Below are 13,754 nucleotides of genomic sequence, written 5' to 3'. Positions count from 1 at the left end.
CTCACTTCCCGGCGAACCGAAACTCTGTGAGAGGGCGTCTGGCTTCACGTTCTTCTCCCCTGGAATACATGTAACAACGAGGTTAAACCTGGCGAACAACAACGCCAACCTGGCCTGATGAGCCGTGAGTCTCTTAGCATTGGTGAGATATACCACATTTTTATGATCAGTATACACGGTAATGGGATGCCTTACCCCCTCAAGATGGTGACGCCACTCTTCTAGAGACCACTTAATCGCCAATAACTCATGATTACCCACGTCGTAGTTACGTTCCGCCGAACTGAATTCCGCAAGAAGAATGCACATGGACTATACCCAGGGCTCCCGCTGACTTCCTGAGACAACAAAGCCCCAGCCCCCCACCTCACGCATCGACCTCAATGAAGAACGGTCGCCGGGCGTCAGGCTGTACTAGCACCAGGGCAGTAGTAAACGCCCTTTTGAGACGACTAAAAGCCTTTAGGGCCTCTGGAGACCATCTTACCAAGTTGGCACCCTTCTTGGTAAGATCGGTCAGGGGTTGAGCAATAACAGAATAATTCTTAATGAATCGACATTAAAATTTTTTGCTAAACCTAAAAACCGCTGGAGAGCTTTCAAGTTATCTGGTCTGACCCATTGGACAATTGCTGTCACTTTATCAGACTCCATTTGAATCTATGTGGGTGAAATCATATAACCAAGGAAAGACACTTGTTTAGTACCAAAAATGCATTTCTCCAACTTGACAAAATGTTGGTACTCACGCAAACGGGTCAGAACCAGCCTTAGGTGCCGCACATGTGAATCCCAGTCTGGGGAGTACACCAGAATGTCATTGAGATATATGACCAAAAATCCCCCCAGAAAGTCGTTGAAGACCGCGTTCATAAATCCCTGGAACACAGCGGGGGCATTACAAAGTCTGAAGGGCATGACTAGACATTCAAAATGTCCGAACGAGGTGTTGAACATGGTCTTCCAGTCATCTCCTTTTCGGATGCAAATTAAATTGTAAGCCCCCCTCAAGTCCAATTTGGAAAACCAGTGGGCCCATACCACCTTATTCAATAAATCAGGAATCAGGGGCAAGGAATACTGGTTCTTTACTGTGATTTTATTCAAAGCCCGATAATCCACACAAGGCCTCAATGTCCCATCCTTCTTCTCTACAAAGAAGAGACCTGCCCCGGCAGGGGAACTGGACGGCCTGATATGTCATTTGGCCAGAGACTCCGAAATAAAGGAATTAAGGGCTTCATGCTCATGCACAGACAAATTGAAAATGGCTCCTTTAGGGATGGGACTGTCGCGGATCAAATCAATGCCACAGTCCCACTCCCTATAGGGAGGCAAAGTCTCAGACAATTTCTTGGAAAATACATCATGAAAATCAGACAAATACTCAGGAATAAGTATGGTATTTCCTAAACACATGGATATAGTAGCTAAGTGACCATGACAGGACAAACCCCAATGTGTCAATTCCCGAGTGGACCAATCAAATCGGGGATTGTGCAGTGCCAACCAGGGCATACCAAGCACTACATCAACAGACATCCTTTCCATTACCAAGAACGACAGATTCTCAGAATGGAGAACACCCACAGTGAACTGTAACATGGGAGTCCTCCATTGTACTACACCAGCAGACAGAGGGGTAGAATCAATAGTAGTGAAGCATATTGGAATCTTTAACGCCGAGAATTTAGTTATCAGAGGTCTGACAAAACTTAAACTAATCAAATTGGCGGCAGACCCCGAATCAATAGAAGTTTGACTGGACCAAGTGAAATTCTGGAAGCCAATCTGACAAGGCACCAACAACTTAGGGGGTACCTGTGATCCTAGGCGATCCTCCCAAAAATCGCCTAGGATCTGTACTTTTTCCGCTGGTTCAGACAGGTGTTGTAGACGCTTCTGAGGACAGGTCGCTACCCGATGTCCGGCTTTCCCACAATAGAGGCAGAGGCGATGATTCATCCGGAACCGTCGCCGTTCCTCGGGACTTAGGTGATCCACTTCCATAGGCTCGGCACCAGAAGTTGGCATGCGAGAAGTCGGAGCGGGTCTGCCGGATTCCCTAGCCTTACGGGCCTGACGCTCCTCTTTTCTAGATCTCAATCTCCTGTCAGCTTTGATCGCTAATTCCATTGCATCATTGAGTGTCACAGGAGCGGGATGAGAAATGAGTAGATCCTTGACAGCATCAGAAAGACCCAACAAAAACACACCTTTAAGAGCGCTATCATTCCAAGAGGTTTCACCTGCATACAGTCTAAATTTAGAGCAATAGTCCTCTACCCACTGCTGCCCCTGACGTAGAGACATGAGATGGGATACCGCCAACCCCGCACGGTCCGGCACATCAAAAATACCTCCAAGTTCCTGATAAAACAAATCAACTGCAGGCAAGCTGAACTTTCGGGTAAGGAGTAGGCCCATGTCTGTGGGGGCCCCTGAAGTAAGGACATAATCAACCTCACTTTCTGGGATTCTAAGCCAGAGGAGCAGGGCCACATCCGAAAATACAATCTACATGCCAGCTGAAAAACAAAAAACTTGCTCCTCTCCCCTGAAAATACCTCAGGAAGCGGACACTTGGGCTCAGGAATAGAAGGGGTGGTAGAAACATGCACTAACTCCTGCTGCTCCTGGGCCACCATACGACCGGACAGGTGTTGGATCATGACCACTAAGTCCTACAACTGACTTGTGAGGGTACTTATGGCCTCGATTGGAGCGCAATTTTAAGGGCCAGTTATTATTTTACAGTATACTAGCCTTGATACGCCAGCCCGGGTGCCCTAGATCTCACCCACAACCCCTGGCATACCTGGATGGAAGGGGTAGAATACTGACAGAAAAGGCAGATGTAAATAACTAACACGAACCATACTAAGCAGAACTGAGGCAGATGGAAAACCTGGCTGACAATAGCAAAGTATAGCAGACAAGATGACAGAAGCAGGAGACCAACTGAAGCAGACTAGCTAGCACACTGAGGGAACCCAATAACTGTCAGTGATTGCCAGTCTCTGCCTGACCTTTAAACAAAAGCCTCCACCCAGGGGCGGAGAGAGGAAGACAGCCAACTCCCAACAGAACATACTAAAAGGGAGCTCGTGCACGGCAGCTGCACTCACAGGTGCGCGCGCATGGTGCCATGTGCCACCAGCACCATGCCACCCACGCCATCCAGGCAACCACGCCCCTGGCAGCCGGACAACAAGTGGAGGGATGTGCCCCGAACGCGAGACCCCGCACACCGCCGCCCGGTAACATGTCTATTGAAATTTCCACCACTATCAAAGTAGCAATTTTCCCAGTAGAAATCTAAAAAAACAAAACTATGGTGCACCATCTGATACCATTTTCCCCTGATAATAAGACCTACCTCGATAATAAGCCCTATCCCAGTTTTCGGGGGAGGCTTGAAATATAAACTTTCCCACGATAAAAAGCCCTAGCTAACTTACATGAAAAAAACATCAATACTCACCTGGTCCTCGGCGTTTTGGTACCTCGTGATGCTCTCCAGCGGCGCTGACATATCAGCGCTCGATCATTCACAGCCATTCAGTAAATGACATCACTGAATTGCTGTGATTGGCTCATAGAGCACAGGCTGTGATTGTCTGGCACTCGATCTAATCGCAGCGCTCGCTTTGCTGGAGGCGGGGCATTCAAAGCCCCATTTACCAGTGCTGCCGGAAACCATCACGAGGCATCAGGACGCGGAGGACCAGGTGAGTATAAGCCCTCCCCCCCCAAAAAAAATAAGACACTGTGCCTCTTAATTTTTGGGAAAACACAGTATCTGCATATTTGTGCCACGCTTCCCTTCCCCATCGCCTTTACCATCCCTGCATCTAGAATTAAGCAGAAAGAACACTTAATTCTTAAGGATACAACAAAGAGACTTGACTTAAGAAATGGGTGCCCCCCAGCAAATCGGAAAATGGCTGGGAACACTCATGAAATGCTCATAATGAGTTAGCAGAACATGTTGTAAGTTAAGTGTCAGGCGGTAGTAGCAATTACAGAAAGTGAAATAGTCCCACGCTGAGTGGAAATAGTCTTTGATGTGTATCTGTCCATTCACGTTGCTACGCTACCAGTGTGAAAGCAACGCAATGGAGAAAAACTTACATGCCATTATCTGTCCACCATGAAACCTTGCCAAATGAGCAATTTGGGGGCTGATTAACAGTTGGAATGAATATGGCCTTTTGTTACATTGTATCCGTTAGAAGCTACCATTTACTTATCCATCCTATAAACAGGGCTCGAAAGAGGAGTAGGTGGAGTACACAGTGGGGTAGGTGGGTGCCTAGGGTGGCACAATGTCTGAATCAAATATAGAAGCAATATTTAAATAGAGAGTGTGTTGCACAGCGGTCTATAGATTGTGTATTCTGTGCCCGGTTAGTGCGGCATGTTGCTGGCACTCTGCTGGCAGTCGTACAATTCCAGGACTTATATTTACTGGGAATTTTTTGCATGGGTGAATTTTCCTTGTAAACGACACTTAATCGTCCCTGTAAGTTGGAATCCTTGAAGGCTTGTCTCTGTGGTCCGCTGGAAATATCACTAGGAGGAAGAAGCAGATGTTCAATTTTGCAGCATGAATACAGATTTACGAATGTGTTCTCTGTAAGGAGAATAGAAGAGGCAACCAGAGTGCCCACCACTTATCACGATGTAGTGGACTGGAAATAGGCACTACATGGTGCTGTTTAGTAATGGGGACCGGTAATATAATAACTGGCCCTAGGGTTTAATTTGAGTCAGTTTATACAAGAGATGCAGGTAACCTAGCAACCAGCCAAAGATGGATGGTGCCCCACCATACAGGATAGCAGTGGGCTGCCCTGTATCTCCAAAGTGGGCCACACTGGCTGACATCTTGGGCTCCCCCAAAATCTTTAGCAAATCGCATACAAAAAATACTGATATATACTAATAAATGCGGGTGTTAGTTCTGGATTTTGGCTAAAAAGCATTGGCTGACAAGGCACGACGAGGCCACCACTCGTCCGTCACTACCTACGCTATCTCACTATAAACTACATTAAAATCACAGGGGTGAGAGAAAAACACCAGTTTTGGCCAAAATGCAGAACTAACATCCGCACTGCTATGTCAGTGTGAGCCGCTATCCTGATGGTGTGGCACACCCATCTTTGGCTGACTTGTTAGGTATTCACATTGTTTGCAGTCGCTCCTCCCCAATCTGGGCTGGGTTGAGTGGTGACTGCAGAATAGTCTGCACTGAACAAGTAGCTCCTCCTTATCATAGTCTGGCAGACTGCATTCTATAAGGGTTTACGGCGATGGCGACTGCCTTATGGCGATTGTGCCTACCTTATGGCGATTGTGCCTACCTTATGGCAATTGTGCCTACTTTATGGCGATTGTACCTACTTTATGGCGATGGCGACTGCCTTATGGCAATTGTGCCTACCTTATGGCGATTGTGCCTACCTTATGGCAATTGTGCCTACTTTATGGCGATTGTACCTATCAGGTATTGCATTTTTTAGCTCTTTCAGTGAATGTTATGAAGAAGGCCGCCTGCACACGGGGGGAAATCCCGCGGGATTTCCGCCGCTCAAAGCCTGCATAGGAGTGCATTACAATACACACTCCTATGCAGACAGCCGCGGTTTGGCCGCGCGAAATCTCATGCGGCAAACAAACCGCGGCATGTCCTACAGAAACGTCACTCACCCGGCCGCCGGCTCCGGTCTGCGCATGCGCCAGCTGCCCGGCAGCCGGCACATAAAAGAGCCGGGGCCGCCGGGCGCAAGTGAGTACACGCTCGTCTCTGCAGGCGCTCGGGTCGGGTCTCGCGGCGAGAATTCTCGCCGCCGGATCCGACCCGCTCGTCTGCAAGTGGCCGAAAACTACCCCATCTCACAGCCTTATTTAATAATACCTGTTTTATAACAAATAAAGCTAAATATCTGGCTCCGTGTATTATTCCACACCTCACCACTACAAATTGTGCGTAAGGGCTCTGGCATCTGTACAAAACAAATCACAATTAACTGTCAGCAACAAAGAAGAATAATAAAATTAGCGCTCACCATAGCGCTTTGCGGCATCACAACAACCATATATTGGTGAGATTGTACTAAAATTCTGGGCTCCTGTTTGCAGTATGCTGAGAGCTGTAATGTACTAATAAAAATCTGTGTACACAGGGGGCAGTATTATAGTACTTATATTCTTGTACATAGGGGGCAGAATTATAGTAGTTATATTCTTGTATACAGGGAGCAGTATTATAGTACTTATATTCTTGTACATAGGGGCAGTATTATAGTAGTTATATTCTTGTACATAGGGGGCAGTATTATAGTAGTTATATTCTTGTACATAGGGGGCAGTATTATAGTAGTTATATTCTTGTACATAGGGGGCAGAATTATAGTAGTTATATTCTTGTACATAGTAGGCAGTATTATAGTAGTTATATTCTTGTACAAAGGGGGCAGTATTATAGTAGTTATATTCTTGTACATAAGAGGCAGTATTATAGTAGTTATATTCTTGTACATAGGGGGTAGTATTATAGTAGTTATATTCTTGTACATAGGGGGCAGTATTATAGTAGTTATATTCTTGTACATAGGGGGCAGTATTATAGTAGTTATATTCTTGTACACGGGGGCAGTATTATAGTAGTTATATTCTTGTATATAGGAGCAGTATTATAGTAGTTATATTCTTGTACAAAGGGGGTAGTATTATAGTAGTTATATTCTTGTACATAGGGGACAGTATTATAGTAGTTATATTCTTGTACATAGGAGCAGTATTATAGTAGTTATATTCTTGTACATAGGGGGCAGTATTATAGTAGTTATATTCTTGTACATAGGAGGCAGTATTATAGTAGTTATATTCTTGTACATAGTAGGCAGTATTATAGTAGTTATATTCTTGTACAAAGAGGGCAGTATTATAGTAGTTATATTCTTGTACATAGGGGGCAGTATTATAGTAGTTATATTCTTGTATATAGGGGGCAGTATTATAGTAGTTATATTCTTGTACATAGGGGGCAGTATTATAGTAGTTATATTCTTGTACATAGGGGACAGTATTATAGTAGTTATATTCTTGTACATAGGAGCAGTATTATAGTAGTTATATTCTTGTACATAGGGGGCAGTATTATAGTAGTTATATTCTTGTACATAGGAGGCAGTATTATAGTAGTTATATTCTTGTACATAGGGGACAGTATTATAGTAGTTATATTCTTGTACATAGGAGCAGTATTATAGTAGTTATATTCTTGTACATAGGGGGCAGAATTACAGTAGTTATATTCTTGTACATAGGGGGCAGTATTATAGTAGTTATATTCTTGTACATAGGGTGTAGAATTATAGTAGTTATATTCTTGTACATAGGGGGCAGTAATGTAGTAGTTATATTCTTATACATAGGGAGCAGTATTATAGTAGTTATATTCCTGTACATAGGAGCAGTATTATACTAGTTATATTCTTGTACATAGGGGGCAGTATTATAGTAGTTATATTCTTGTACATAGGGAGCAGTATTATAGTAGTTATATTCTTGTACATAGGGGGCAGTATTATAGTAGTTATATTCTTGTGCATAGGGGGCAGTATTATAGTAGTTATATTCCTGTACATAGGAGGCAGTATTATAGTAATTATATTCTTGTACATATGGGCAGTATTATAGTATTTATATTCTTGTACATAGGGGGCAGTATTATAGTAGTTATATTCTTGTACATAGGGGGCAGTATTATAGTAGTTATATTCTTGTACATAGGAGGCAGTATTATAGTAGTTATATTCTTGTACATAGGGGCAGTATTATAGTAATTATATTCTTGTACATATGGGCAGTATTATAGTAGTTATATTCTTGTACATAGTGGGCAGTATTATAGTAGTTATATTCTTGTACACAGGAGCAGTATTATAGTAGTTATATTCTTGTACATAGGGGGCAGTATTATAGTAGTTATATTCTTGTACATAAGGGCAGTATTATAGCAGTTGTATTCTTGTACATAGGAGGCAGTATTATAGTAGTTATATTCTTGTACATAGGGGGCAGTATTATAGTAGTTATATTCTTGTACATAAGGGCAGTATTATAGCAGTTGTATTCTTGTACATAGGAGGCAGTGTTATAGTAGTTATATTCTTGTACATAGGAGGCAGTATTATAGTAATTACATTCTTGTACATAGGGGGCAGTATTATAGTAGTTATATTCTTGTACATAGGAGGCAGTATTATAGTAGTTATATTCTTGTACATAGGAGGCAGTATTATAGTAGTTATATTCTTGTACATAGGGGACAGTATTACAGTAGTTATATTCTTGTACATAGGAGGCAGTATTATAATAATTCTGACCTGTCAGTTTACTGCCCTTTTTGAATTCTGATTCTGACATTTTAATGTTCAATCAATCACTTTTATCTCTTCTTTGTTTTTCAGTGATGTTGCTGCTTTCCTTGTTTTGAAGAAAATCATAATAACATTACCATGGACCCCATATCTCTACCAACGTCTTCTCTATTAGACCCAGGAGTGAGAGACCCTAATCTAACATTATGCAAAAATGTGACTTGTAATGAACCAGATCTCTCAATGTCCAGGATGAGCTCTGTGCTTATCCCTATTATTTATTTGCTGGTTTGTGCCATAGGGCTCAGTGGGAATACTCTAGTCATCTATGTTGTTCTTCGTTATGCCAAGATGAAGACAGTCACCAACATCTACATACTGAACTTGGCCGTTGCCGATGTTCTTTTTATGTTAGGACTGCCTTTCCTTGCCACCCAAAATGCCATCTCTTATTGGCCTTTTGGCACTTTTCTTTGCAGGCTGGTGTTGACGGTGGATGGCATCAACCAGTTTACCAGTATCTTCTGCCTTACGGTTATGAGCATTGACCGCTATTTGGCAGTGGTTCATCCAATCAGATCAACCAAGTGGAGGAGACCCAGAGTGGCCAAACTTATCAGTGCGACCGTTTGGACTTTTTCTTTTCTGGTCGTTCTCCCAGTTGTCATTTTTTCAGATGTCCAACAGGACTTCCACACATGCAACATCAACTGGCCCGAGCCAGTGAATATTTGGTCTACTGCATTCATTATCTATACCTCTGTGCTGGGCTTCTTTGGACCTCTATTAGTGATTTGCCTCTGCTACCTTTTAATTGTTATTAAAGTGAAGTCTTCTGGTCTTCGAGTGGGATCCACCCGACGTAGAAGATCAGAACGTAAAGTCACAAGAATGGTGGTCATCATTGTGGCTGTTTTTGTGTTTTGTTGGCTTCCCTTCTACATATTGAACATAGTCAATTTAACATTTATTGTCCCAGAAGAACCGGCATATGTTGGCGTGTATTTCTTTGTGGTTATTCTGTCTTACGCCAACAGTTGTGCCAACCCAATCTTGTATGGCTTCTTGTCGGACAATTTCAAGCAGAGCTTTCAGAAGGTTCTTTGCCTTCGTAAAAGCAATGGCATCAAGGATGCAGACCTGACTGAAAACAGGCAAGAGAAGAGCAGTCGAATACAGGAGACCATGCTCACGTCAAGGAACTCTGAATTTAACGGGCACATGCAAACAAGTAAAGTCTGAAACACCACAGCCCTCAACCTTCACGAGGAATGCAAATAGGCACAGAGCACTTGAGGCAAATATATATGGATTTTCATGGATTAGAAATGAAAATCCCAACCAAGGGCGAATTCTTCTTGGAATCTACTTAAAGATGAGGGTTTTTTCTATACATAACTTGAGAAACATTTCTATGGATATTGACTGCAGTATTTCTAAAAATGTCATATCTTATTCCACCAATTGACAATGATGTTTTCTCTCTTGCATCCTATGCATTATTCTCGAACAGTTTACCAAGAGGTCCATCGTATCGTATTTGATTGTCAACTCACAGGAAGCTATTTTTCTGTCTGCGATTACAATTGTAAGACAACGTATCAGGTTCATGGTCAGATTAAAATTGCCGTGGAGTAGATGCAGCATTGTATTGTAAACACAAGTTGCTTTTCCATACTATTGTGTCTTATTTAGGGCTGAACCTTGCTATTACCTAATTGCTATTCATGCCGGAGGGATAGGTAATGCATAATGACGGATGTGATATACGATATTGAACACTACCATTATTCTTGTTGTACATCAGGTTGCCCTCGGCTCTTCATAATCACATTTCTCTTCTAAGAACAATGGGGATTGTTGTGTTTTTTTGTGTGTGATGTCTGTGAATATTTTTCTTAAATTAGACCACACACTTTTTTTTTTAAGTAAGAGTCCTTTAATTAGGCATCTGATAGCCTTACAGAATTGATCTGCCTCATAATCCAGAATACAGAACGAATAGGAACATTATAACCATTGGTTATACCCAGTTACTTCTCCCCGATTACCACAAAGTTGCACTTCATTGTTATTTGGCTGCATGTCTTCTTGGAGATGGCCTCCCAAAAAGTCATATATTTTTGTCTATTTTGTAATGCAAAATGATTGACAATTCAGCACCGGAATGTTTTGTTAATGCCAAATTAAAGGAAGTTTGCCTTGGTTCAATTTTGTAGCATATTATGTTATTTTGTATGGTGTTCTAATGCTACAGTATGAGACCACTGATCAAAAAAGACTATTTTGGAAAGCGGTTTGTAAAATGATGTATTGAGATAGGTATGTCTCTCGGTGTTAAAGGACTATGCAGTTGGATACAATCAAAAGTGTTCCGTTTTCCTACAGTGCCACCACAGTTAAAATTAAGGATTACACAATTCTCATTGAAATCAGCATATCCTATAAAGTGATACAGTGCTTCCCCAAAGATAAGACCTACCCTGATAATATGCCCAACCCTGTTTTTTTGTGGTGTTTTTTTTTTTTGGGGGGGGGGGGTAAAATATACACTCCGCCCCTGAAAATAAGCCCTAGCTACACTACATGAAAAAAACCCCAGCAATATTCACCTAGCAAACAGCGTCTAGGTCCCTTGCGCTGGTCTACGACGCTGCTGCAGGCTTTCATGTAGTCCAGAATACTGACAGAGCATTTTTTCCCGGTAGTGGGGCTTGAATGCCCCGCCTCCAGCAAGCGATTGCTCTGATTGGATCATGAGCGCCGTGGCCCAGCCAATCAGAGCCGGCACTCAAAGAAGCAATCACAGCCAATCAGTGAATGACATTATTCAATGTCTGAGGACTACACGGAAGCCTGCTGGAGTGCCGGAGACCACCGTGAGGGATCCAAATGCTGCCTGCTAGGTGAGTATTAAGACACCCCCTGAAATTAAGACACTGTGCCTCTTTTGGGGCAAAATTAATGTAAGACATTATCTTATTTTCGAGGAAACATGGTATATGCGTTTTGTAGCTTTCCTTTCCTCTGCATAAGGGCTGAAACAGACGGGTGCCACTCGTCGCTACAGAGAGCATTTGCACATGAATCAGTCAAAATTTTTTTATTACCATCCAAATTTTGCACTATTGCGTGCAGGTAAAAGAAAAGTAGAAAGATAGGTCCTGCCCTATCTTCTCTCACATGCAGTGTTAACATGTGAGAATCCCGCAAGTCAAAACACAACCATTGAAATAAATGGGATGAAAACACGGCCATCTGAAGAAGCTCTAAGGGCAGCTTCACATGAGTGTATGTGTCATTGTGCACCCCCCATAGACCACTTTGGAGCTTATGGACTTAAGTACAAAAAAGTTGGGTTGCTGTGTAAAATGTAAAGAAATGCAATGATTGAGAAATCTCATCTAACCATAATTTATTCACAGTGGAACATAGAACATATCAGAAGGTGAAAGGGAGAAACACATCTCACAAAAGTTGGGCCAGCTTTAACTTGCAGTTGTAGAATGTACAGTGAATGAAGTTCCCAGACAATGATTTCTGGAAGTATCCCTGAGCCCATGCAGGGATTTGCACTACAGAATCATGCTGTTGATAATACAGAGACGCCTGAGGGCCCCATAAATTTCAAGTATCCAATATTGACTGGCAGTCTTGTCCCTTGTGCATATGAATTTCTCCAGATTATCTAAATCTTTTAATTATATGATGTACTGCGATTGGTGGGATATTCAAAGTTTTCACAATATTACGTTGAGGAACATTTTTCTTAAATTGTCCCCAAATTTTTAAATGCATTTCTTCACAGATTGATGAACCTCTGACCCTATTCGCTTCTGAGAGACTCTGCCTCTCTAACATGCTCTTTTTATATAGTTATGTTGGCTTAGTAGAATAGTTTTTCATTCATAAGACTTACTTTTCCTGCCTTTTGTTAACCCTGTCCCAACTTTTGTGAGATGTGTTGCTGCCATTAATTTCTGAGTTCATTTTTACATGAAATGGAAAAACGTCTCAATTTCCCCTTCTCATATGTTTTATGTTCTTGGGGTCCGGGTGATTGGGAGTCCCTGAATTACCCGCAACCCCTGTCCCTACCTACTTGCCCCCCTAGGCTAAGCCCTAGGGTGACAACTGGGCGACAGTCCCTAGACTGGCTAGGGATGCAGGCACAGGAGCCAGACACACAGACAAATACAAGAGACAAACAAATACAAAGGCAGGTGCGGCAACAGAGAAGAACGAGGTACAAGGGATCAGGCAAAGGCATGTTCAGGTCCGAAGCAAGCAAGTCACAGCAGGGAATCAAACACAGGATACGCGGTTGTAGTTGGAGAGCAAACATGCATTGGCAACCTAGGAGGAAAAGTGAAATGTTTAAATACTGCCAGAACTCCCACCCCAGCAGCTGATTGGGGCAGGAAGCCTGACAGCAGCAGGACCCAATCACAGGACGCTGGGAGAATAGCCCCCAGCATCTGCTAGGGACAGGCAGAGACCCAGACAGCAAGCAGCGAGTGCAGAGCAGAGACCCAGACCTCAAGCAATGAGTGCAGAACAAGCGCACCTGGGTATCATGGTTACCCGCCATGTCTCCAGAAACAAGGCTAACTAGGTGCACGCTCTCTGCGCACGGGGGCGCTCATCTGAAGTCAGCGCAATGGATCACGACAGCCAGGGAGGTCACCAAGACTGGGACTCCTCTGCGCTGCAGCCTGGGCAATAGGGCCGTTAGTGCGGGCACGGAGACCCCCAGAGCCGCAGGACCTGAGAGTTCCACTGTGAATAAAATGTGATTAGATGAGATTTCCAAATCATTGTATTCTTTGTTTCTTTACATTTATTTACATTCTACACAGTGTCCCACCTTTTTTAGAATTCTAGTTGTATAAAACTTACATCCCCAAACTCAGTGCGTCAACTATTTTGAGCCTTAAAGCTTAGCTTTTAGGGTTCAAAGTAGCTTACAGAGTCTCTTTAAAGGAGGTGCGTATAGACCTATTTCTTAACTTTACATTGTAGTCAATGGGGTCTGTTCAGTGTGTTTCGGTTCCATTCTATGACACTTCCATGTGGCCAGGGGTTGTGGTTTTCTTGCTCCCCGAACAAAGCAGAAAAAAAGAAACCCTTTGCACTGGTGTGAACAAGTCTTTATTGATGACTTTTGTAGAGATGAGCGAGCATACTCGCTAAGGACAATTACTCGATCGAGCATTGTCCTTAGCGAGTACCTGCCCGCTTGGAAGAAAAGATTCGGCTGCCGGCGCGGGTGACAGGTGAGTTGCAGCAGTGAGCAGGGGGGAGCAGGGGGTGAGAAAGAGGGAGAGAGAGATCTCCCCTCCGTTCCTCCCCGATCTCCCC

General features: G+C 43.2%; 1 protein-coding gene across 1 annotated transcript in view; it reads left to right on the top strand.

Annotated features, from left to right (window-relative positions):
• Positions 1–10,243, top strand: part of LOC136577608 (somatostatin receptor type 5-like) — a 36,527-nt gene extending 26,284 nt beyond the window's left edge. Inside the window, exon 2 of the mRNA XM_066577531.1 lies at positions 8,484–10,243. Within this exon, the coding sequence (XP_066433628.1) occupies positions 8,532–9,635 (1,104 nt within the window). The 5' untranslated portion in view covers positions 8,484–8,531 and the 3' untranslated portion in view covers positions 9,636–10,243. The remainder of the gene's footprint in view (positions 1–8,483) is intronic.
• Positions 10,244–13,754: the final 3,511 nt, after the last annotated feature.

The sequence above is a fragment of the Eleutherodactylus coqui genome, chromosome 8, assembly GCF_035609145.1.
Source record: "Eleutherodactylus coqui strain aEleCoq1 chromosome 8, aEleCoq1.hap1, whole genome shotgun sequence".
Lineage (NCBI taxonomy): Eukaryota > Metazoa > Chordata > Amphibia > Anura > Eleutherodactylidae > Eleutherodactylus > Eleutherodactylus coqui.
The sequence above is the reverse complement of the archived record's forward strand: the minus strand, read 5'-3'. Positions and strand labels throughout refer to the sequence as shown.